Genomic DNA, 22,073 nt, shown 5'->3' with positions numbered 1-22,073 from the left:
TAACAATATACAGAGAGAAGCCAATATAATTGTAGAAATACAATCGTCAGAAATACAATTGGTCACACTGAATTATTTTGTCATGTTGGCAACCCTTTAATCAACGATTGAGTTAATCGGAGTTTGGTCGAAACGGCCCTAAGAAAAACAAAATGAATAAAGAACAACGAATTATTTTCACTCAATTTTTAGAAATAGCTTGTGAATCTTCTGATGAAGATTCACTATCTTTTTTTTATTTATCTTCCTCTAGCGATGAGGATGAAATACAAGCTGCAATTGCTGTCCAGAAATGTAAAAGAAAGAAACAGAACAGATTTCGTTTAAAAAATTATGTTGAAAGAATTGTGCCTAATTATACTGCTTTAGAATTTAAAATGCATTTCAGATATATATTTAATTGTAAAACTAATCACATATATTTTATCAGAGTTGAGAACGTTACTTCAAAAAAGTAACGCGTTACCATTACCGTTACTTTTCGAAAAGTAACTCGTTACAGTTACTCGTTACTAATTTTGAAAAGTAACTCGTTACCGTTACCGTTACTGAGAAAGTAACGATTCGTTACTTTTTATAATACAAAAATTAAATTAATTTATTTTAAAATATAATTATTATTTTATAGTATTTATTATATATAGTTGATTTTAAAATATAATTATTACTTTTATATATTCGATAATTATAAATTATTCCATCATTGATGTTCTTCATATTCAATTTTTCATTTATTGTAATTTAGAAATTTTAGATTTATAAATAATACAGAGAGAAACATCATGCATGTATATAATTTTCCAAAATATTTGCAAATTGTTTTGTAATAAGAATAGATTTTTCAATTACTAAGGGGATACTATCCAGGATTACAAAATTAAAGTAACGATAAAAGTAACGGTTAAATTCGTTACCGTTACTGTAAAAATGTAACGACGTTACCGTTACCGTTACAGACAGAAAAAAGTAACGATCGTTACCGAAAAAAAGTAACGGTAACGATCGTTACTTTTTTCTGTCTGTAACGGTAACGTCGTTACATTTTTACAGTAACGGTAACGAATTTAACCGTTACTTTTATCGTTACTTTAATTTTGTAATCCTGGATAGTATCCCCTTAGTAATTGAAAAATCTATTCTTATTACAAAACAATTTGCAAATATTTTGGAAAATTATATACATGCATGATGTTTTTCTCTGTATTATTCAACTGTATACTTCCCAACTCTGTATTTTATAATTTGTAATCAATATACAGGGTGGCCCACGTAAAGGGTTATAAATTTATATCTCGGAAACGAAGCAATTTAGAGAAAAATGTTTTAAACAAAAGTTGTATGGCTTCAAAGGGGACATAACATGGTACCATTGGTTTGACCTTGAAGAGATATTTGAAGGTCACGTGAAGGTCACCTCCAACTTTTTAAACGGGACACCCTATATGCTTTTGCATATTCTTGTAGCTCATCTCGAGAGCTTTCCAAAACATTATAATTAAGTTAGTTTTCATTAAGTACTTTCCGAGTTATGAGGCTTGAAATCATTTCTTAATTTTACATAAACTGTAAAATATCTTGTAAAATATTCATTTTTCGATTATCTTACATTAATACTTTTATGTATAAAATAATGAGAGGAATCAATTGGTGTAAAGAAAAAACAGCTGTTTTTAAGAAAAAATATGGAATTGTTAATTGCAAATTACATATTTTTTCTTAAAAACAAATATGTTTTTTCTTTACACCAATTGATTCCTCTCATTATTTTGTACATAAAAGTAATAAGGTAAGATAATCGAAAAATGAATATTTTACTAGATATTTTATGGTTTATGTAAAATTAAGAAATGATTTCAAGCCTCATAACTCGGAAAGTACTTAATAAAAACTAACTTAGTTATAGTGTTTTGGAAAGCTCTCGAGATGAGCTACAAGAATACGCAAAAGCATATAGGGTGTCCCGTTTAAAAAGTTGGAGGTGACCTTCACGTGACCTTCAGGTGACTTTTCAAGATCAAACTAATGGCACCATCTTATGTTTCCCTCGAAACCATACAACTTTTGTCTGAAACATTTTTCTCTAAATTGCTTCGTTTCCGAGATATAAATTTGTAACACTTTACATGGGCCATCCTTATATTACAAAAAATATTTTGCTTTTTTTTCAGATTACTTCCTAATACATTTGAATTTTTATTGGAATTAATATCTCCATTGTTGCATAATTGTTAATTATTTTAATCAGTTTTAAAAGTGCACAAATTGTGAAACCACAATGGAAAACTTTCCTTTTCTAACTCCAATATCATACAAATAGATCTACATGTGTCAAGTTTGATATTGGAAAAGCAACTGCAATTAGAACTATGAGACGAGTGTGACACGCCTTGCACACATTAGCTCCTTCTTTTATTCAGTGGCCTCGGGATGCAAAGGCTTTGCAAGTTATGGAAGAATTTGAAAGATCAAGTGCATTTCCTAATGTAATAGGAGCTATCGATGGAACTCATATAAAAATAAGAGCTCCTATTAAGGATGATCAAGCATATATCAATCGAAAAGGATATCATTCAATTCATGTCCAGGTAAAATTTATAAATATAAAAAATATTATAAATATATAAAAATATAAAAAATATTATAAATATATATTTATTATAAATATTATAAATATATAAAAAATATAAAAAATATAATAAAAATATAAATATATAAAAAAATTATAAATATATAATATATATAATATATATAATATATATATATATAATATATATATATATTATATATACAGGATGAGTCAAAAGTATGTTTTAAAAATTTGTGAGCGTGTTCCTGGATAAAAAGGAAGAACAAATGTTCATATGAACATATGGTCGCAAATGCTTTGTTGTCGAGATAATGGACATAAATCAGCAGTATCAAATAATGCTTTATTTGAACGTTTACAATTTTGTTATTGTTGTTTGTTTTTTTTCGTTCAAATAAAGCATTATTTGATACTGCTGATTTATGTCCATTATCTCGACAACAAAGCATTTGCGACCATATGTTCATATGAACATTTGTTCTTTCTTTTTATCCAGGAACACGCTCACAAATTTTTAAAACATACTTTTGACTCACCCTGTATACAGGGTGGACCATTTTAACCTTTAATGGAGAATAACTCGAAAACCAAGCCCGGGAGGGAAAAATGTTTCAGACAAAAGTTGTTTGGTTTCGAGGGGGCCATAAGATGGTATCATTGGTTTGACCTTGAAGAGTTATTTGAAGGTCACATGAAGGTCACCTTCAATTTCTTAAATGGAACCTACTATTTGTCATTGCATATTCTTGTAGCTTATCTCGAGAGCTTTCCAAAACACTATAATTAAGTACCTTTTCGTTAAGTACTTTTTGAGTTATGAGGCTTGAAATAATTTCTTAATTTTACATAAACTGTAAAATATTTTGTAAAATATTCATTTTTCGATTATCTTACTTTAATACTTTTATGTATAAAATAATGAGAGGAATCAATTGGTGTAAAGAAAACACATAGTTGTTTTTAAGAAAAAATATGTAATTTGCAATTAACAATTCCATATTTTTTCTTAAAAACAACTATGTGTTTTCTTTACACCAATTGATTCCTCTCATTATTTTATACATAAAAGTATTAAAGTAAGATAATCGAAAAATGAATATTTTACAAAATATTTTACAGTTTATGTAAAATTAAGAAATTATTTCAAGCCTCATAACTCAAAAAGTACTTAACGAAAAGGTACTTAATTATAGTGTTTTGGAAAGCTCTCGAGATAAGCTACAAGAATATGCAATGACAAATAGTAGGTTCCATTTAAGAAATTGAAGGTGACCTTCATGTGACCTTCAAATAACTCTTCAAGGTCAAACCAATGATACCATCTTATGGCCCCCTCGAAACCAAACAACTTTTGTCTGAAACATTTTTCCCTCCCGGGCTTGGTTTTCGAGTTATTCTCCATTAAAGGTTAAAATGGTCCACCCTGTATATTATATACAGGGTGAGTTTTAATGGTTGTGTCAATCTTTTTATCATACGGGAGATTACCGATCGCAATTTTAATAAATTGATTGATACATAGATGTCAGTTAATTGAATTGACCGTAACGAAGGCCGAAATATAATGTGTACAATTAAAGCAAGTTAAAAGCTGAAATTATGTAGTGTGGATTTATTATTATTATTAAAGCTACGCATTTATTATTATTATTATTAAATATATATGTTATTATATTTATTATTATTATTATTATTATTTTACTGTGATCAAATTAGGGATTTATTATTATACATATTCGATATATTAAAGCGGAAGAAATACATATTTAAAAATTCAATTCAAATTTAACACTTTAACGTTTTATGTAAAACTTTATTTCAAATTCCGCATTTATTTTTATAATAAATTTTTATTGTTTTATATGCTAAAAATATGCATCAAAAAATTGTCTTCCTTCTTAAAATAAAATTACGCAATTGTTTCATAAGAATGTATTTCTTGTGGAACAATTGCGTGATTTTATTTCAAGAAGGCAGAAATACTACATATCTTTAGCGTATAACAATAATAAAAATTTTTATCATAAAAATAAATGCGGAATTTGAAATAAAGTTTTACATAAAACGTTAAAGTGTTAAATTTGAACTGAATTTTTAAATATATATTCTTACTGCTTTAATATATTAAATATATTATTTAAATATATTACGTAAATATGTATACGTAGCTTTAATAATAATAATAATAATAATAATAATAATAATAATAATAATAATAATAATAATAATAATAAATATAATAATATATATATTTAATAATAATAATAATAATAATAATAATAATAATAATAATAATAATAATAATAATAATAATAATAATAATAATAATAATAATAATAATAATAATAATAATAATAATAAGTGCGTAGCTTTCACAATAATAATAAATCCATACTATATAATTTCAGCTTTTCACTTGCTTTAATTGTACACATTATATTTCAGCTTTCGATACAGTCGATCCAATTAACTGGCATCTATGTATCGATCAATTTATTAAAATTGCGATCGGTAATCTCCCGCATGATAAAAAGATTGACACAACCATTAAAACTCACCCTGTATATATTATATATACATATATATAATATATATATATATAATATATATATATAATATATATAATATTATAAATATATAAAAAATATTATAAAAATATTATAAAATATTATAAAAAAATATAAAAAAATATATAAAAAATATTATAAATATATATTTATTATAAATATTATAAATATATAAATATATAAAAAATATTATAAATATAATAAATATGATTTTATTTCTTTAATTTATGATATGTTTAACTATTTATATATTTTTTAGGCTGTATGTGTGTGTACTCAAAAATTACTGTTCACCAGTGTTCTGGCTGGATATGCTGGATCAATACATGACGCAAGAGTCTTTAGGCTTTCACCAGTGAAAAATTTTATTGACAATCCTCAAATATACTTTCCTAATGATTCTCACTTAGTTGGGGATGCTGCTTATGGAATTCATCCCCAAATTATGATACCTTTTAAGGATAATGGACACTTGACAGATAAACAGAAAAATTTTAATTTCTGTCTCTCTTCAGCTCGAATTTCAATTGAAAGAGCTTTTGGAGTGTGGAAAACTCGATGGCGTAGTATATTTGATTGTCTTCCTATGGTTACTTTAGAGAAAATTCCTGAATATCTAGTTGGAACATGTGTGTTACATAATATATGTATTTTGAAAGGAGATATAATTGATTTTGATGAAGCTGAACAACAGCAACAACATTTACCTTATGAGAATCCAACAAATGAGAGAATGGAATGTGGAAAAATCAAGAGAAATAGGATTATGAATAATTTAGTTATGAGACTTAATATGTAATATATTAATATATTAATTTATTCGTTAATTTTCGAAAATTTGACAGTTTATCATAATGAAATTTTAAAAAGATTAAGGACACTTCATTACTTATTGTTTCATATTTAATAAACCTATTTTTCAAAGTGCTTTATTGTTTTACCTCATCAACTTTATATTAATAATTGAACTATTACAGAGTAACAAAATTTAAAGAATATGATACCTAAGGTAAGGCAAAAATGTAAATTTAGTAAACTACTCACAAATTTAAAAAATATTAAATTTCTAAATATAAAAGTAATATTTATAGTAAATAGATTCATATATATCAAATACAATTAATTATAAATATAAAAATGTTATCATTTTTTTTATTCAAAAGATATGGTACATCAGAGCACATATTAATTAATATCTAAGAGACTAATGTCAGTAATACATATGCTAATAACACATTAATAAAATAATAAACAATTTCTAAAATTGCAGTAGTTTAGAATATTTAAGTTTAACTATTAATCAAAACAAATACTTAATGCTGATGAATTTTTTGATATTTAATAGTAATATATAAAAAAGGAAAACATAAATCTTTATATTTTAATAACAAAAATAATAACGACTAACTTCTCTATTTTTTACGCAATGACTAAATAATATCATTTATTTTAGGAACTTTGATAATAAACTAATTATTAAATATCTTTGGTGCTGTGTATGCTTTTGCAAAATTGCATAGTCAGTGCAAATATTGCTGAACATAAGAGATCTACATACATTAAATAAAAATCGATAAAACTGAATCAATTTCTCCATATATTAATTTTTGTTCTTCGAAATAGCATTAAGTAATTGATGTATCATGGTCATCTTTTCTTCATGTTGCTTCTGTCTTTGCTGCATGAGTGCCTCAAATCTGATTGAATTTTCTTTCTTTTCCTCTTCCCATCTAATCTGTTTATTTTTCATTTCCTCGAGAATATCATCAAGCGCTGTTCCTACTTTCCTTTTTTTATTTTCTTTTATATTTTCATTTTTAGATGAAAGAGACAAAGTGGATGGTCCAGCTTCTGACGCGATTGCTTTAGGATTAGCCCAACCGGACTTCTGAAAAATTTCCTGCATTCTCTAGAATAAAAAGTAACTTATCATTAGTATTGTCTCTTTGATATCATTTATTAAAAAATAATATTCGCGCTGTTCTAATATATATATATATAATAATCTCAAAATAAGTCCACGTCTTTCGATCGTTGCCTGACACAGAATTATGATCTAATATTTTTTTATAAGTCTTCTTCAAGCCATTTAGTTTAGATTGACACTGTTGACCAGTCATAGTATACTTTGGATTCACTTCTTGCATATCTGCAGCAATTGAGTCCCATATTTTGTGATGGCGTTTTATGCCTGATGTGAACTCTTCCTTTCGTTTCTCATATATATCAAGGAGTAAAAATACTAATTGTGAAGGCCACATAAACAAAGATTTTTCCTTTTCATTTTCTGAAATAAATAAATGATAATGTTTCAGAAAGATGCATTCTTTAATACTTAGACACTAAATTATAGGACATTAAAAGACACATTAAATACACTTCAAGCACTTACCATCTTTTGCTTCACAATCACTTCCTCGTGCTTCAGATGAAAGTGGAAGATTGATGGTATCTGACGTTGAACTCTTTGATGATTGTGAGTTACAATCATAGAGTTGTTGGCACAGTTCTCGACTTCGTCTTTCATATTCCTTATTCACTAATCCAATTAAGAAAGTTGGATCTAGAACCATTAATTTAAAAAGCAGATTACACGAAAGTTCATATATATATATATTTTTCCATAAAAATCGAAATCAAAAAGTCAAGATCAAGATAACCTAACTTAATTCTCATAAAATGTTTTTCTTTACTCACTTTTAGCTGCTCTTTCCGCAATTTCTGACAATAATTTTAGTGTGAGCATTTCATTGTTATCTTCAACATATACTGTAATTTCTGTTAATTTTTCTGTTGTCATTCTGTGAATCGCCTGGTTTAGGATTAACAACTCAATTATAATAATGGCTGCGTTCAACAGGAAAAGCTGCTTTGCAACTGCCCTGGCAAAAATGAGACGTTTGTTTGGCGTTTACATGAACGTTTGTGGAAGTTCGTCGAGAGTTTAAAAACGATTAGTAAAGAGTTTGTAGAACAAAAATTGCAACACTGCAACGTTTAAAAGACATTTGTACGTTATAGCGTAAACGTAAACGTTTGAAAAGTCTGAGTAAACTGTACACGAAGATGTATCAACGTTTACTGAACGTACTCTGAAAAATGTTACCTCAGCATTGCAAAACTTTCATGTAACATTATATAAAGAGTTTGTAGAACAAAAATTGCAACACTGCAGCGTTTGATAAGCATTCAAAACCCAACAGCGTTATGTAAGTGCTCTTACAAAGTTTGAAAAGCATATAAACTCTCAGAAAACCCTCACTCAACGGTTGTTAACGCTTTATAAAGTTTCTTATTTTCGCCAGGGTGTTGTAAAATTCGTGAATCTGATTAGTGTATGCTCTTAGATTCAGTCAAAATTAAGAGCATACACCAATCAGGCTCACGAATTTTACAACAGTTGCAAAGCAGTTTTTTCTGCTGAACGCAGCCAATATAACACTTCACTATATTTTTAAATTTGCTTGCGTTTCCCGCGCTTATAACGTCGCGCTCACGGTGCCTTACCATTCAACTATGGGCAGCGTGAGCACGAAAAGTATGACGTCACTTCGCTACGGCGGGCACACTCAAGCCATTTCGGAACGGCCGTAAGCGCGCCGATAGCGCTATGAGCACATTTCGGACCGCAGCCATGGCAAGTACAGTATATGGCGTCATAACCTACGTAGTCAAACTCGCGTCTGCGCACGTACTGAATGTAATGTAACTACTCGCCCACGATTGTTATAAAGTAAACTTCATATGAAAGAAAAAAATTATTACAAATTTTACGAACACTATTCTGCCTATGTACTTCCATAAATATCGTCCTGTTTTTTTTTCAGAACGTGATGATGACTCACGTAGTATAACACGTCACGTCTCTTGCGCGGCTATTCGACTGAGTCACTCCGTTCAAGTGGATTTTTACTCGATTCGAGCTACTCGGAGCCAGAGTGCCAAAATTCACTCCAACACTTCGAGAGAATAATTAAGGATATTTTCACTCGTGGAGTTCGAGTCACAGATTTCACTTGTCTCGAGTGAAAAGAAGTGTAAAGTCACTCTGTTAAGAGTTGATAGTGCATTCACTCGAACAAAGAGTCAAGTTTTCACTCGGAAAAATTTAGAGAGTATCGCTACGTGAGCTGTACTTTCTCGTAATCTAATTTCTGTCAGAAATATATATAAAGTCGCGAATATGAATAAAAGACTAAAAATATAGTAATTATCATTTTAATTTCTATCACTTTAATTTCTGATATCTGATACAAGCAGATGAGATTCAGAATATTAAACTGATTGGAATCAATATGATAAATGGAAAATTATTCATGTACTGCCTATTTGAGGCATAAAGCAAGAATTTAATTCTAAATAAATTACATCTCCAGTTTTACAAGTTACATTTACTTTATTATTAATTTAATTAAATTAAATTAGTCCTTCGCTATATGAGATATAACTACAATATAACATATATTACATTAACATATATTACGCTATAACATATGACATATATGTCATTTTAGAAGAAAATTGTAATTAACTTGCCGATAATATTCTTATTTAGCACTTGTAATAATCAATTTTGTTGCATTTATATAATATTAATAAAAGTAAGCGCAAATCTTGTGCAGTTTCTGCTGTCAATTTGCCATCAGGTTGCATCGCGCAGATCCTGCTCGGTTTCTGCCGACAGTTTGTTGACAGGTTATGTTTTACAGACTCTGTCGCCAAAACAAAAGCTTAATGCGGACACAGATGGCTACGGTTCTGGTGTGGGATTCTGATCGAATTTGCTGCCAATCTGCTGCCAACCTGCTAACATTTTGCTTACTGGGAAATTAAGTTACATATATATCAATGGCACATAATAGCCATACATATATATTAATAGCCGCACATATATATCAATGGCATAACGACTATTGTACTATTGATTTATTCGTAAAAATTGAAAATATTTATTAACTTCTTATTTATTTGTACATTACCCACACAGAAAATAATATCTATTACCCAGCCAGCACACAATATTCCTGTATATTCTATAGCTCTTCCTAAGCGAATATTTTAAAATGAATATTCTAATTGTATATTCCATAGCTCTTTCTATACGAATATTCTTAAATGAATATTTTAATATTGATATAGGAATATGAATCTTCTCTATAATTTAATGTCGAATATTCGTAATTAAATAATATTATGTACGTTTTATAGAATATTCTTCGAATTTGACTTTTCAAATATTCAAGAGTTTTGTATAATAGAATATTCGAAAAATGATTATCGCGTTACTGCCTACAGAGCGCATACTCATGTTGCGCAGTCGCGCCACGTTTCGTCAGTAAGCAACAAGTTTCTTAACCTAAAAATTTTAACAATAAATATCCCGATTTGCGGAACAGATAGGCGACGATTTTCTACGCTAGATTTTTATAAAAGTGCGTCAAATTTATCGATATTTGGAGGTAAGCAGTAATATTTTAAATAATTACCATTTGATGTAAATGATCGTAATAGATGTGTGTTATATAAGTAAGTAAAATGATGAATATATAATAGTCAATTATTGGTGATCGTTTGGTATAGCAACCAATGTGTACATTCTGGTACACATTGGTTGCTATATCAAACGATCGCCAAAAATCGCCTAATGTAATTATAAGTATACACATATTTAATCATTTAAATTCTGTTTATAGCCAACTTTTTGATAACAATGCCAAAGACAAAGCGTAAAATTAATAGTTATTTTTATCGAACTATAAGAAAGGAAGTTAATTCTATATTACATCAGCATTTAAATAATGATAATGATAATACCGATGCTTCTAGTTCAAATACGAACAATGTTGAATGTTTAAAACACATCAATATTGATGATACATCTAACACATATCATATTAATGATGATCAGGATACTTCCTCAGATTCAATTTCTACATGTATACTTGACGATGAATCAAATATATCTCAATTACACAATGTTACAATAGATAATAACCTTAATCCTATTCAGATTACTAATATAAATATTTTAGATTTAAAAAATTGGGCAGTAAAACATAATATTAAACATGAAGCTTTAAAAGATCTCTTGCAAATTTTATCTCGTATAGAGAGCAAAGAATTTTTAAATTGCCCAAAAGATCCTAGATCTTTTCTACAAACTCCTAGATCTACAATGATTATAATTACCTGTTTTTTTTTTATTTTAGAAATCTGTTTTAAAAACATGTTATTTTATTTTGTCTTTCAATTATTATAATTACTATTCTTTTCAATAATTATTACTAATAATATTGTGAAAAATATTACATATAAATATATAATATTTTATATATATATGTTGTTTTCCATTTATTAATCACATTTTTCTTTCAGGCCAGGTCTACAATAGATAATTTAAGCCCTAAGCCGTAAGAAATTGCCCAATCGCAGTCAAGTATGAGGAAAATACTCGACTGTGATTAATCAATTTCTTAAGGCTTAAAGCTTAAATCACCTATTGTGGACCTGGGCTCAAGTACAGCTGGAATGTCGCCTTACAGAAATTTAATACTAGCAGTAGTATATTTTTCCGTAGGAACGATATACGCAATAATATTTCTAGCAGAAAATCAAATTGTGTATAGAATATTCTATGTATATGTATAGGAATAATCTTGAAGAATGTTATTAAAATATTTAAGATAGTGTACTTTTAAAAACATAAGAATATTTCCAGAATATCTATCTTCTTAAAAAGAACTTCTACGAATATTCAAATCTTCCTAGCGGAAGATCGGAGGATATTCTATGAACTAATATGTGCTGGCTGGGTAGATATTCTCAATGGGCATTAGGGATATCCACGAATATATAGGAAACATTTAGACGTGCTTTAGATATCCAGATGTCCGCCATTCGAGATCTCATAAATATTTATAGGATATCTACATAAATATCCACTAGATATTCATACAATATTTAGTGGATATTTCTGTAGATATCCATTGCATGTATACTGGATATTCATCAGATTTCTGCGTGGATATTTATTCAATGTTCCATAAATATCTACAGGATATGTAAACCAATATCCTGTAAATATCTATACAATATTCAGTGGATATTTATTATATACATATAGATACATTTATTACGTATATATTGATATTTATTTTTGAATGGATATTGATTTAATGTTCTGTATATAGATACCATATATAACGGAATTTAAAAAAAATTAACCGTCTGCGGTTAATTATATGGAGCTCTGGAGCTCCTCGCAAAAGCTAGAGGACATGCGGCTATAATAGTCTGCGCTCTTTGACCGATAAGCCGTGATTCGTGGGACCTGTGCTGCGGCCTTATATACTGTCTTAGATGGATCCCACTTTCGGGTTAGGCGTTTTCCTCTTCGCCACCTAGCGGCGAGGCGTGAAGCTCGTGGAAGTATATGAATATCCATTGGATATCTTTGGTAGATTTTCAGTAGATATGGATATGTGGATTTTATATGGATGTCCAATGGATATCCTTGATCGATTTTCAGTGGACATGGATATGTAGACATTATATGGATGTCTAATGGATATCCTTGGTAGATATTCAGTGGACATGGATATGTGGATAATATATGGATGTTCAATGGATATCTTGGGTAGATTTTCAGTAGATATGGATATGTGGATTTTATATGGATGTCCAGTGGATATCTTTGATAGATTTTCAGTAGATATGGATATAGGGATTTTATATGGATATTCAATGGATATCATCATTGGTTATTCAGGAGATATAAACATTTTAGACATCTTTTAGATATCTATTGGTTATCCATAGTGGATACGGACATTAAATGGATATGTAGATATCCAGTAGATATCCATTAGATATTTTCTTTTGTGTGGGTACATTACATATGGCACGTTTTCTGAATTTTGATTATGTACATAAAAGAAAATTAAAATTATGTCTAGACAAAATATTATAATTCTGAATTTATTTTATGGTATAACAAACATTTTTTCAGGAATTACCTTGTATAAATAATTATTTTTATATTTTTAAAAAAATATTTTTGTACAGAGAAATATTCCTTCTATTAATTGAATTATGATATGACAAGAGATAAAATATAATCTATTCTTTCTAAAATTATTGATACAGTAAAACAAATTATGATTCATAAGGTATAGACAAAAGTTATATAGTTTGGAAGGAAATACATGATGAAAATAAATACTAAACTAAAGTAAAGGTTATTATTGTTTTTATTTTCTCTCATAAGATATTATTTACAGAATAGTTTATGTACATATATTCTTATGTACCAAAAAAACTAAATTAATATAATGAACGAAAAAAAAGGAAATGAATAAGGAAAAACCAATATTAATAACAAGAAAATAATGTTATGTTGTTATTTTTATCTATTTGATATTAATTAATTCAAAGTTTAAATAAATTTAATTTAATAAAAAAAAAACGTTGTTATATGTAATAAAAATAGTTGTTTTGAGAAATTTTTCTTTGACAAATATTTCTTTCTTTTTTATTTTTTCTTCTGTGTATAAAACAAAAAGTTTATTATTAATGTAAAAATTATATATATAAAATATAATTATATTAATTATTAAAAATAACTAATTATTTTTATTTATATACATATATTTAATAATATTTAAAAATTTTAATTAATAAAAATAAATAATTAATAATTTTATTATCTTAATAATTTACTTTTTCAACTTCTTCACATTTTCTTTTATAAGGTGTATGCACACCTTTTAACAAAACAGTTAAAGGCATATGCCCATCGATTTTTTTTATATCCTTTATTTCATTAATTGATAGATATGGTGGATTTACTATAAAAAATATAGAAAATTATATAAGATATATCAATAAAAGATATATAAGATAAATCAATTTATCTTGTACAGAAAAAATGTAGTTAAAATATTCAATACAAATTAACAATTGTAAATAATATGATATAGTTTTAAAAAAAAATGTTAAATTTTTATATATTTAATTTTTATATATCTTAAATTTTTTAGAAAGTTAGATTAGATTAGGTTGTTTAATGATTCTAAAATTTTAAGAATAAATAAGTATTTTTTTACCTGTATTGTACATGATACCAGTAACTTCTATTTTATCTCCTTTATTAATGTCAATTGTTTGAAAGTCATCATATTTGAAATTTAACACATGTATCTCTAATTTATATGTTCCATCCGTAATTGATCCATATCCAATTATTTTATTTAATTTGATATTAAATGATTCTGAAAAATTGATTTTAACGTATCCTTCTACTTCTACATAAAGAGTAAAAAGAATTAATAATAATATTAATTTTAATTGACATTTTTAATATTTTATTAATTAATATTTTAACAAATATTATAAATAATGATAATAATAGTAATTTCTAATTTTATAAGAAAATAACAAAATAATAATTTAATATAAAACTTACTAATACATTCCGAGGTGTTTAGAACATCTTGTAGAAGTGTTACTTTCGGTTTGATATTTACAGAATCTTTGGGTTCGTATTTTCCTAAATTTGATATAATAGTATTTGATTTAATTTGCAATTCATAAGGTACATTTTCCGTGATTAAATTGGGGATTTCGGTGTTCTTGCCTGTACACCGTCTAAATGGATTATCTAAAAATAAAATAAATTTTAATATTATGAAAAAGATTATATAAATATATTTCAATTTTTAAATATACAAAAAATGTGCGTTAATACTTAATTTAAAAAAAGTATTAATTTTATAGTAAATTATTTACATAATATTTAACAACATATATTTAAAATTAATTAAAAAATTATTTAATATTTCAGTAAGAAATTAAAATGTAAAAAATAAAATTAATATATAAAAATAAAAGTAAATATTTACACAATTAGACAAAATGTGGTGTACCACGTTGTCAATTTCGTCGTTCCAAACAACAACTTGAACGCAACGTCCATTGCCGTTATTTAATAAAAATTTGAAAAATTTGTACTGTTGCTTACTGCCAATGTATCGTGTGGATTCGATACCTTCTACGTAACCTATTATTTCACTAATAATAAAATAAAATTTTAATTCTTTAATGTAGCCATTAAAAAAGAATGTAATAATGTAATTTAATTTACATAATTTAATTGTAAGTATTTAATTTACAATTTAAATAACAATAATAATTAACATTCTTATATTTATGTATTTAATAAATGATAAAATGATGTTTAACTTCATTTTATTTATTATTTCTACATATCTAATTTGCAATAATAATATTTCTGAATAATTATATACAAACTTTAATAATATTTAATGAACTTTATTAATATTTTTGTTATTAATAAAAATATCCATTACAAATAAAAACAAATCTATTTTTACTTACATTGTGAAATCATAAATTTCTACTGCATCGAAGATCTCGTTAGGCGTCAATAATTGGGTGGGATCAATATCCTCATTCTCACACAGTTTCTCCATTTTTTATGTTTTATTTTTTTTTATTCGTTATTCCTAAAAATACACATAATTACAAATAAAAAAATGTTTAAATCAAAAGTTGTTTGGTTTTAAAAGAAAAAGAAGACAGGATTATTAATTTGTTTTTTTAATGTAAATAATAAAAAATCTAAAATATAACTAATTTGTCGACTATATGTACTAAGCATTCTAATTACATAAAACGAAAATTGGACAATAATAATATTAAAACTGCTCGTGTGTTGCAAAGCAATAATAAAAATTAAAAATTCTAGGGCCAATAATACGAGCTAATTACTAAGGTCTAAATAAAATAAATACATATAATAATAAATTCGTTTAATAAAAACAAAAACGTTTCGACTTTACTTAGTCTTCTTCAGTAAGAAATATAATATAATAAAATCAGCGAATGAAATGATCCGTAAAACAAACGTTAGAGCGCTATAAATAAATAAAAAGAAGCCAAAAGAAACCCATGTAATAGAGCATGTTTCTCCAGCACAAAAAATGATTAACCCGGAGTGACATTTGGCCTCCTATTCAAACAACTTCTTCGTTGGGAAGCGAGAAGCTCCTAATTTGAAACCGGCCATGACCAGCTGTGTCCGAGTCCATCACCTTCATGATAAATTAATACACATGTCTCTACAAGTCTCAAGATATTCTTAAATGCTTCCTATCATCTCGGAGTCAAGAACATAACAAAGTCATGTGTGCAATGAGCATGTGTATGTGCGCAATAAAGTAATGTGTGCAAAGGGCTAATATGATTTTCTTATTTTATGTGTGCAATAATGTCATGTGGGCAATGAGCATGTGTGCAATAAAGTCATGTGTGCAATATGTATGTGCGCAATAAAGTCATGTGTGCAAAGTGTTAATATGATTTTCTTATTTTATGTGTGCAATAATGTCATGTGGGCAAAGTGCATGTGTACAATCATGTCATGTGTGCAATGTGTAACTGCGTAATAATGTTATGTGCGCAATGTATATGTGTGCAATAATGTCATGTGTGCAATGTGTATGTGCGCAATAATGTCATGTGTGCAATCGTACTTTCGTATTTTCATTTTTTTCGTGTGTGCAATAATACATGTAGGCAATCGGAATGTAGGCAATCAGGAATGTCGGCAAAATGTTGTGCGCAAACGAAGCAGTTGGCAATCGGGAATGTAGGCAACTGAAGCCCTCCCTCTTTGCAAAACAAAAAATCTTGATACATATCTACAATATATCAAAATCAAGTACATCAGCTCTATACACACGCTGTATTGCAATACATACGCACATATAATACGTACATATAATTATGTCAAAAATTATCCTCATATAAAAATTTAAAAGGAAGAAAATCAAGTATATATTTCTTTATATACATAGTTTTTAACTTTTTTATTATCTCGTTGCCCGCCTAGGTAAATTTTTAATGCTTGCCAAGTACGAACGCGTGAAAAGGTTCAAGGAATCAGGGACATAAAGTTGTCCATGATTAAAAACATCTTTGCGAAGATCTATTTTTACTCTGTCAAATATCTGTCCCTGTGACTTATTAATTGTCATAGCAAAAGCTAATTTTATCGGAAACTGTCTTCTTTTAAAAGTAAAAGGATATATATTTTCGCAATATAATGTTATACGATTCAAGAAAACAATATCTCCTACTTTATCACCCGTTAAGATTTTACATTTCAATAAATGATCAGCAAGTTTTATAATCATTAATCTAGTACCATTGCAAAGACCTTCATTGATACTGAGATTTCTAATCAACATAATAATACAATTCGGTCTTAAACGTAATTCATAAGGAGGAAGAGATGATGGAGATAAAGTATTTAAATATTCTGGAAGTAAAACTTCATCAATATCACCATTATCACCGCAATTTTCAGTACTATCTGTACTTGTATAAATTCGTTCTTCAGATATATCTAATAATTCAACAACTCGTTTATTAATTTCGTCGACATCAGCATTTCTTGCTGAAAGTATTGCACATTTAGCTATTTTATTAAATTCTTTATTTCGTATTAGATCACCATATATATCTTCTACAATATCAGCATTAATGGGTGCAATACAATAATCTGGAAGTTGTATATTATCATTAGAATCATTTAATATGCCATCTCCCAAATCCAACAGAAACTTTGCAAATTCAATTTCCTCTGGGACAACTCTCATGTTTTCCGTTAAAGAGAAACTTATAAAATGTCTCCAATTAGAACTAAACTTGATTGAAAGATTCACGATTTCACATCGGGTACCATGTATTAATAGGAAGAAGTTGTCTAAAATCACCACCTAATACGATAATTTTTCCACCAAAAGGTAAATTATTATTCATGATATCACGCAATGTTCGATCCATAATCTCTAGAGCATGTCGTGGTACCATTGGCGCTTCGTCCCAAATAAAAATATGCATTTTTTTCAAATATTGAGCTTCCTTTGATTGGATTTTAATGCTAGATAATGAATCAGCAAATAATGGAACTGGCAATCCAAAAATCTTATGAACCGTTCTTCCTGCTGGCAACAATGTCGCTGGAGGCCTGCCCCGGCCCTATCTTAGGGTCCATCCGCCACTGCTATTTGGTACAATGGGGATTTTATTATATACCAGAGGGATCTTGGGGGATGTGGTCACTCTACGGCGTTGTGCTCGTCGGTGCCGTTGCCACGGATGGATTCTGTCGCTCGTTGATCAAATGGGCGTAAAGACACGTCCGACCTCCTCCCACATTCATCCCTATCTTTCTCTGGCTGCAATACCCGTAAAAGCCATTGTACATACATGCTTATTACGAATTTTGGCTAAGTGATAGATAGTTGTATATGTAAACGTTTTACCTGAACCACCTGGACCGTTAATATAAAAACAATTACTGTAATTATTATTGTCTAATCTATTTAATATAAGATCTATTATTTCTTTCTGCTTGTCATTTAATTGTTCAATTGTCTGACACCAATATCCATAGTTTCTTCAAGTGTTACATAATCATTCTCTTCATCATTGTCTTGCAATTGTTCCATTTGTGGAAAATCAGCAAAACTTTTGCCTTCAGTTCATAACATAACATTGATTTGCGCATATGCTTTCTTTTGTCCTTATAATATTCCAAAATGTCGTACATAATCTTCCGACATTGTTACTTTAAAATTTTCCCAAAGCTCTTCAGGATGCAATGGTTGACAATGTAATAATATACGTACAAATAATCTACGAAGTTGTCTTGGCATCATCCATCCAACAGCTTCATTCATAGCTCGTCTCCATTCATCATCATCTTCAATTAAACCTAAAGCTAGACATGCCGCTTGAAATGTTTGACAAACTTCTCCATTTACAGTTTTTAACTTATCAAAACTCGTAGCTCCCTTTACTGTGAGTAATAATAGTCGTAAATGATACAATTCAGTTTGTGTTGGACTAACGGAATACATTCGTCCTATGCAATTATAATGACTCTTACGTTTACTCCAACGCGATATATTTTTACCATTAATTTTTTCTTTTTTAAATGTATAATAACGTGGAATTTCTATATACAAATATTGTTTTGCTTCTTCATCACGAGAATTTAATGCAAAATAATCTATTAACATAGTAACTTGATCTAAAGCAGAAGTTATAGCTTCTTCATTTGCTTCAGTTTCAATTATAACATTTTGTTGATTAGGAAGGTGGACGGGTAAACGTACGATAGTATGGCTTTTATCTTGTAATTTTTTCTCAAGAATACGCCAGCTCGCTTCTACAGGCCCAACATAACGAGCTTCTATAATATTGCGTATTTCATCATAATCTATAATTATATTTTCTGTTATTGGTTCGATTGTTATAGCAGCAGCATCATGTCCTTTGTAAATATATTTATACAGATATTTAACCGATTTAATACTTGAAACAACTTCGACATTAATATGACAATTAAATATAATTGATAAAATAGGACAATATGGAACGACATAACGATTATCAACTATATATCCACCAGGACATTCAAAACTTTTCCCATTATCTCGTCGACGATAATAAGGATAAGCATATTCATCCATTATGGTCTCTTCATGATATGGTTTAGGATAATGTTTCGAACATTTTCCATCTACCAAACACCAATCACTACAAGGTCCATGAATCATATGCCTCATAACTATGTCATGTAAAGCTTGATTTTCACAAGGATCAGGAATTTCAGCAGAGATATACTTGTCAACAATCTGTGTTGTTATTTTAAAATTGTAATTTAAAGTAACTAACATGTGGACATGTGGCAAACCGCGTTTTTGAAATTCAATAACATATACAAAGGCTACTACTTCTCCAAAAAATGTTTGCTTAACAATCAAATTAATTAAATAATCTTTTTTAAGATTAAAAACACGTGCACAAATGTCAGGTCTATCAGAAGCTTGTTGTCCAGGTAAAAGATTTTCTTCAATTTCGCGCCATTTTGGATTGCAAGTCATTGTAATGAAAAGATCTGGTTTACCAAATTTACTAACAATTGCCATTGCATCTTGATAATTTTGTAACATATTACGCGGTGATCCAATAAATGTGGATGGAAGTATAATCATCTTTCCAATACGTCCATTTAAGTTATTTGCCATAGTTTGCATATAATCTCTTAAACCTTGATATGTTTCAGTACGTAGTTGTTTTTGATGATCTTTACAATAATTCATTCTATCCTTTTCAATTTTTACATAATTGCCTACAAGCCACTGTTGAAATAAACGACGACCTAATACAAAGACGTTAAATTCATCACGAATAGCCATGCGATATTTAATATACTGGCCTCTAGTTATTCGGTTATTACTATTTAATTTTGTTAAATTACAATGCCACCCTTGAGTTCCATATGGATAAAATAATGGATATATCTATGGTTCAACATTTGGATCCATGGTACTAATATTTTGTAAAGTTTAAGTTAATATTTTTATTACGTATTGTTACATATGATTCTGGAATTTCTCCAGCAGCAGTTGTACGAAAAACAGCAGCAACTTCATTAGTTCTTTGAGCATATCGACGTCGATCCATACCTGGTTTTAATGTAAATAATAATTGTAATTCTGGTAATAATTCTCCAGATTCTATTTCTAGTCGTCGTTGATTTTCTAATTCTTCACCCATCATTTGATAAGATTGAGCAAATATATTCAATTCCCGCATTATATGTTCAAGATTTTGTGGAATTTCAAGATCTAAATCTGAATTTTTAATAAGACGATAATTTATTGCTTCATTAGGATCTATAATAAAAAGCTGACCATAAGTCGGATTTTCACTTTGAGCAGCATATAATGCTGTATTTATTTGATAATAAATTTGTCCTTGTATTTTGAAACAATACGGACCTGATCGCCTATTTTGAAAATTAACTAAATTAGCATTAAATGATGCAAACGAAAATGAACTATTGTAACTACGAATATATTGAATTGATTATAACTATGAATATATTGAAAAAAATTATTAGATTTTACATGAGTTCCAGCGAATAAAAAATGAAGAAATTGAGGATGTTCAGATAATGGTTGAAGATATACTGTACCATGATTACAACAACCATGAAATGAATTTCCTTTATTGGAAATTTTTTCAGCTGCAAAATGTTTTGCATTACAATGAACACAATATACATCCATGGGACCAATATAATATTCAGTTACATCATTAACTGAGATTGTATTACTAATATTTAAACGTAGATGTGTATTAATTGTAATAAAATTTACACAAACTATTAAAATTTATTCTTTAAAATTTTTAATGCTAGTATATATACAAAAAGAAAGAAATATGGATATACTATATGAATTAAAACAAAATTATGTGTTAATTATTAAAACTAAAATAAATTATTAAAATTCAATTTAATCTTTTAAATCTTTTAATACAAATTATGTAAAAAGAAAAAATAAGATATATTATGTTAAAATGTACACAATTAAAATATAAATTTATATTATCTATTAAAATCCAAATAAATTGTTGAATATAGGTGTATTATGTTATGTACTAATTAAAACGTAAATATGTATTAATTGTAATAAAATTTAAACGCACATAAACTATTAAAATTTAATTTTTTAAATTTTAAATGCTAATATATATAAGAAAACAAAGAAATATGAATGTACTATAAAATATAGATTCTAAATATTAAAATCCAAATAAATTGTTGAATATAAGTATATTACGTATTAATTAAAACGTACATGTATATTAATTGTAATAAAATTTAAACGCATAAACTATTAAAATTTAATCTTTAAAATTTTAAATGCTAGTATATATAAGAAAAGAAATATTGATATACTATATGAATTGAAACAAAATTATGTGTAAATTATTAAATCTAAAACAAATTATTAAAATTCAATTCAATCTTTAAATTT

At 27.7% G+C, this 22,073-nt stretch overlaps 4 protein-coding genes and 1 pseudogene across 7 annotated transcripts in view; 1 reads left to right on the top strand and 4 right to left on the bottom strand.

Moving 5' to 3' along the window:
- The window catches only part of LOC145973431 (protein expanded), a 530,479-nt gene that overhangs the window by 94,653 nt on the left and 413,753 nt on the right, over nt 1-22,073 (top strand). The window lies entirely within an intron of this gene.
- On the bottom strand, nt 6,512-8,169 carry LOC145973061 (uncharacterized). Of its 2 annotated transcripts, none has more exons than XM_083102224.1 (4): nt 7,852-8,169; nt 7,547-7,717; nt 7,163-7,441; nt 6,512-7,065 (listed from the first exon to the last, which is right to left on the bottom strand). In XM_083102224.1, exons 1-4 carry the CDS (start codon nt 7,952-7,954, stop codon nt 6,755-6,757), a joined length of 864 nt encoding a protein of 287 aa, XP_082958350.1. In that variant the 5' UTR covers nt 7,955-8,169; the 3' UTR covers nt 6,512-6,754. The 2 variants fall into 2 exon arrangements, with proteins under 2 accessions (XP_082958350.1, XP_082958349.1); XM_083102223.1 differs by having other exon boundaries at nt 6,822-7,063; nt 7,282-7,441.
- On the bottom strand, nt 14,233-15,644 carry LOC145973816 (uncharacterized; annotated as a pseudogene).
- On the bottom strand, nt 17,046-17,834 carry LOC145973815 (ATP-dependent DNA helicase PIF1-like). The gene has a single exon (XM_083103395.1). It carries the CDS (start codon nt 17,832-17,834, stop codon nt 17,046-17,048), a length of 789 nt encoding a protein of 262 aa, XP_082959521.1.
- On the bottom strand, nt 18,600-21,229 carry LOC145973814 (uncharacterized). The gene is made up of 5 exons (XM_083103394.1): nt 21,222-21,229; nt 20,616-21,097; nt 19,207-20,407; nt 18,866-19,086; nt 18,600-18,715 (listed from the first exon to the last, which is right to left on the bottom strand). The coding sequence occupies exons 1-5, from the start codon at nt 21,227-21,229 to the stop codon at nt 18,600-18,602; spliced, it is 2,028 nt and encodes a 675-aa protein (XP_082959520.1).

The sequence above is a fragment of the Camponotus vicinus genome, unplaced genomic scaffold (assembly GCF_025532165.1).
Source record: "Camponotus vicinus isolate PSW18456_S1 unplaced genomic scaffold, iyCamVici1.0 SCAF_6, whole genome shotgun sequence".
Lineage (NCBI taxonomy): Eukaryota > Metazoa > Arthropoda > Insecta > Hymenoptera > Formicidae > Camponotus > Camponotus vicinus.
This window is presented reverse-complemented; position numbering and strand designations above follow the sequence as displayed.

Bases quoted from the DNA above. Each gene is read 5' to 3' on its own strand.
- LOC145973061 (XM_083102224.1), bottom strand. From the start codon at position 7,954: ATGACAACAGAAAAATTAACAGAAATTACAGTATATGTTGAAGATAAC. The intron at 7,718-7,851 runs GTGAGTAAAGAA...TAATGGTTCTAG, and splicing joins TGCGGAAAGAGCAGCTAAAA to ATCCAACTTTCTTAATTGGA. The intron at 7,442-7,546 runs GTAAGTGCTTGA...TATTTATTTCAG, and splicing joins TGATTGTGAAGCAAAAGATG to AAAATGAAAAGGAAAAATCT.
- LOC145973815 (XM_083103395.1), bottom strand. From the start codon at position 17,834: ATGAGAGTTGTCCCAGAGGAAATTGAATTTGCAAAGTTTCTGTTGGAT.
- LOC145973814 (XM_083103394.1), bottom strand. The intron at 20,408-20,615 runs GTAATAAAAATA...TCTTTGTATTAG, and splicing joins AGAATCATATGTAACAATAC to GTCGTCGTTTATTTCAACAG. The intron at 18,716-18,865 runs GTATATTATTAC...TATGAACTGAAG, and splicing joins ACTTCGTAGATTATTTGTAC to GCAAAAGTTTTGCTGATTTT.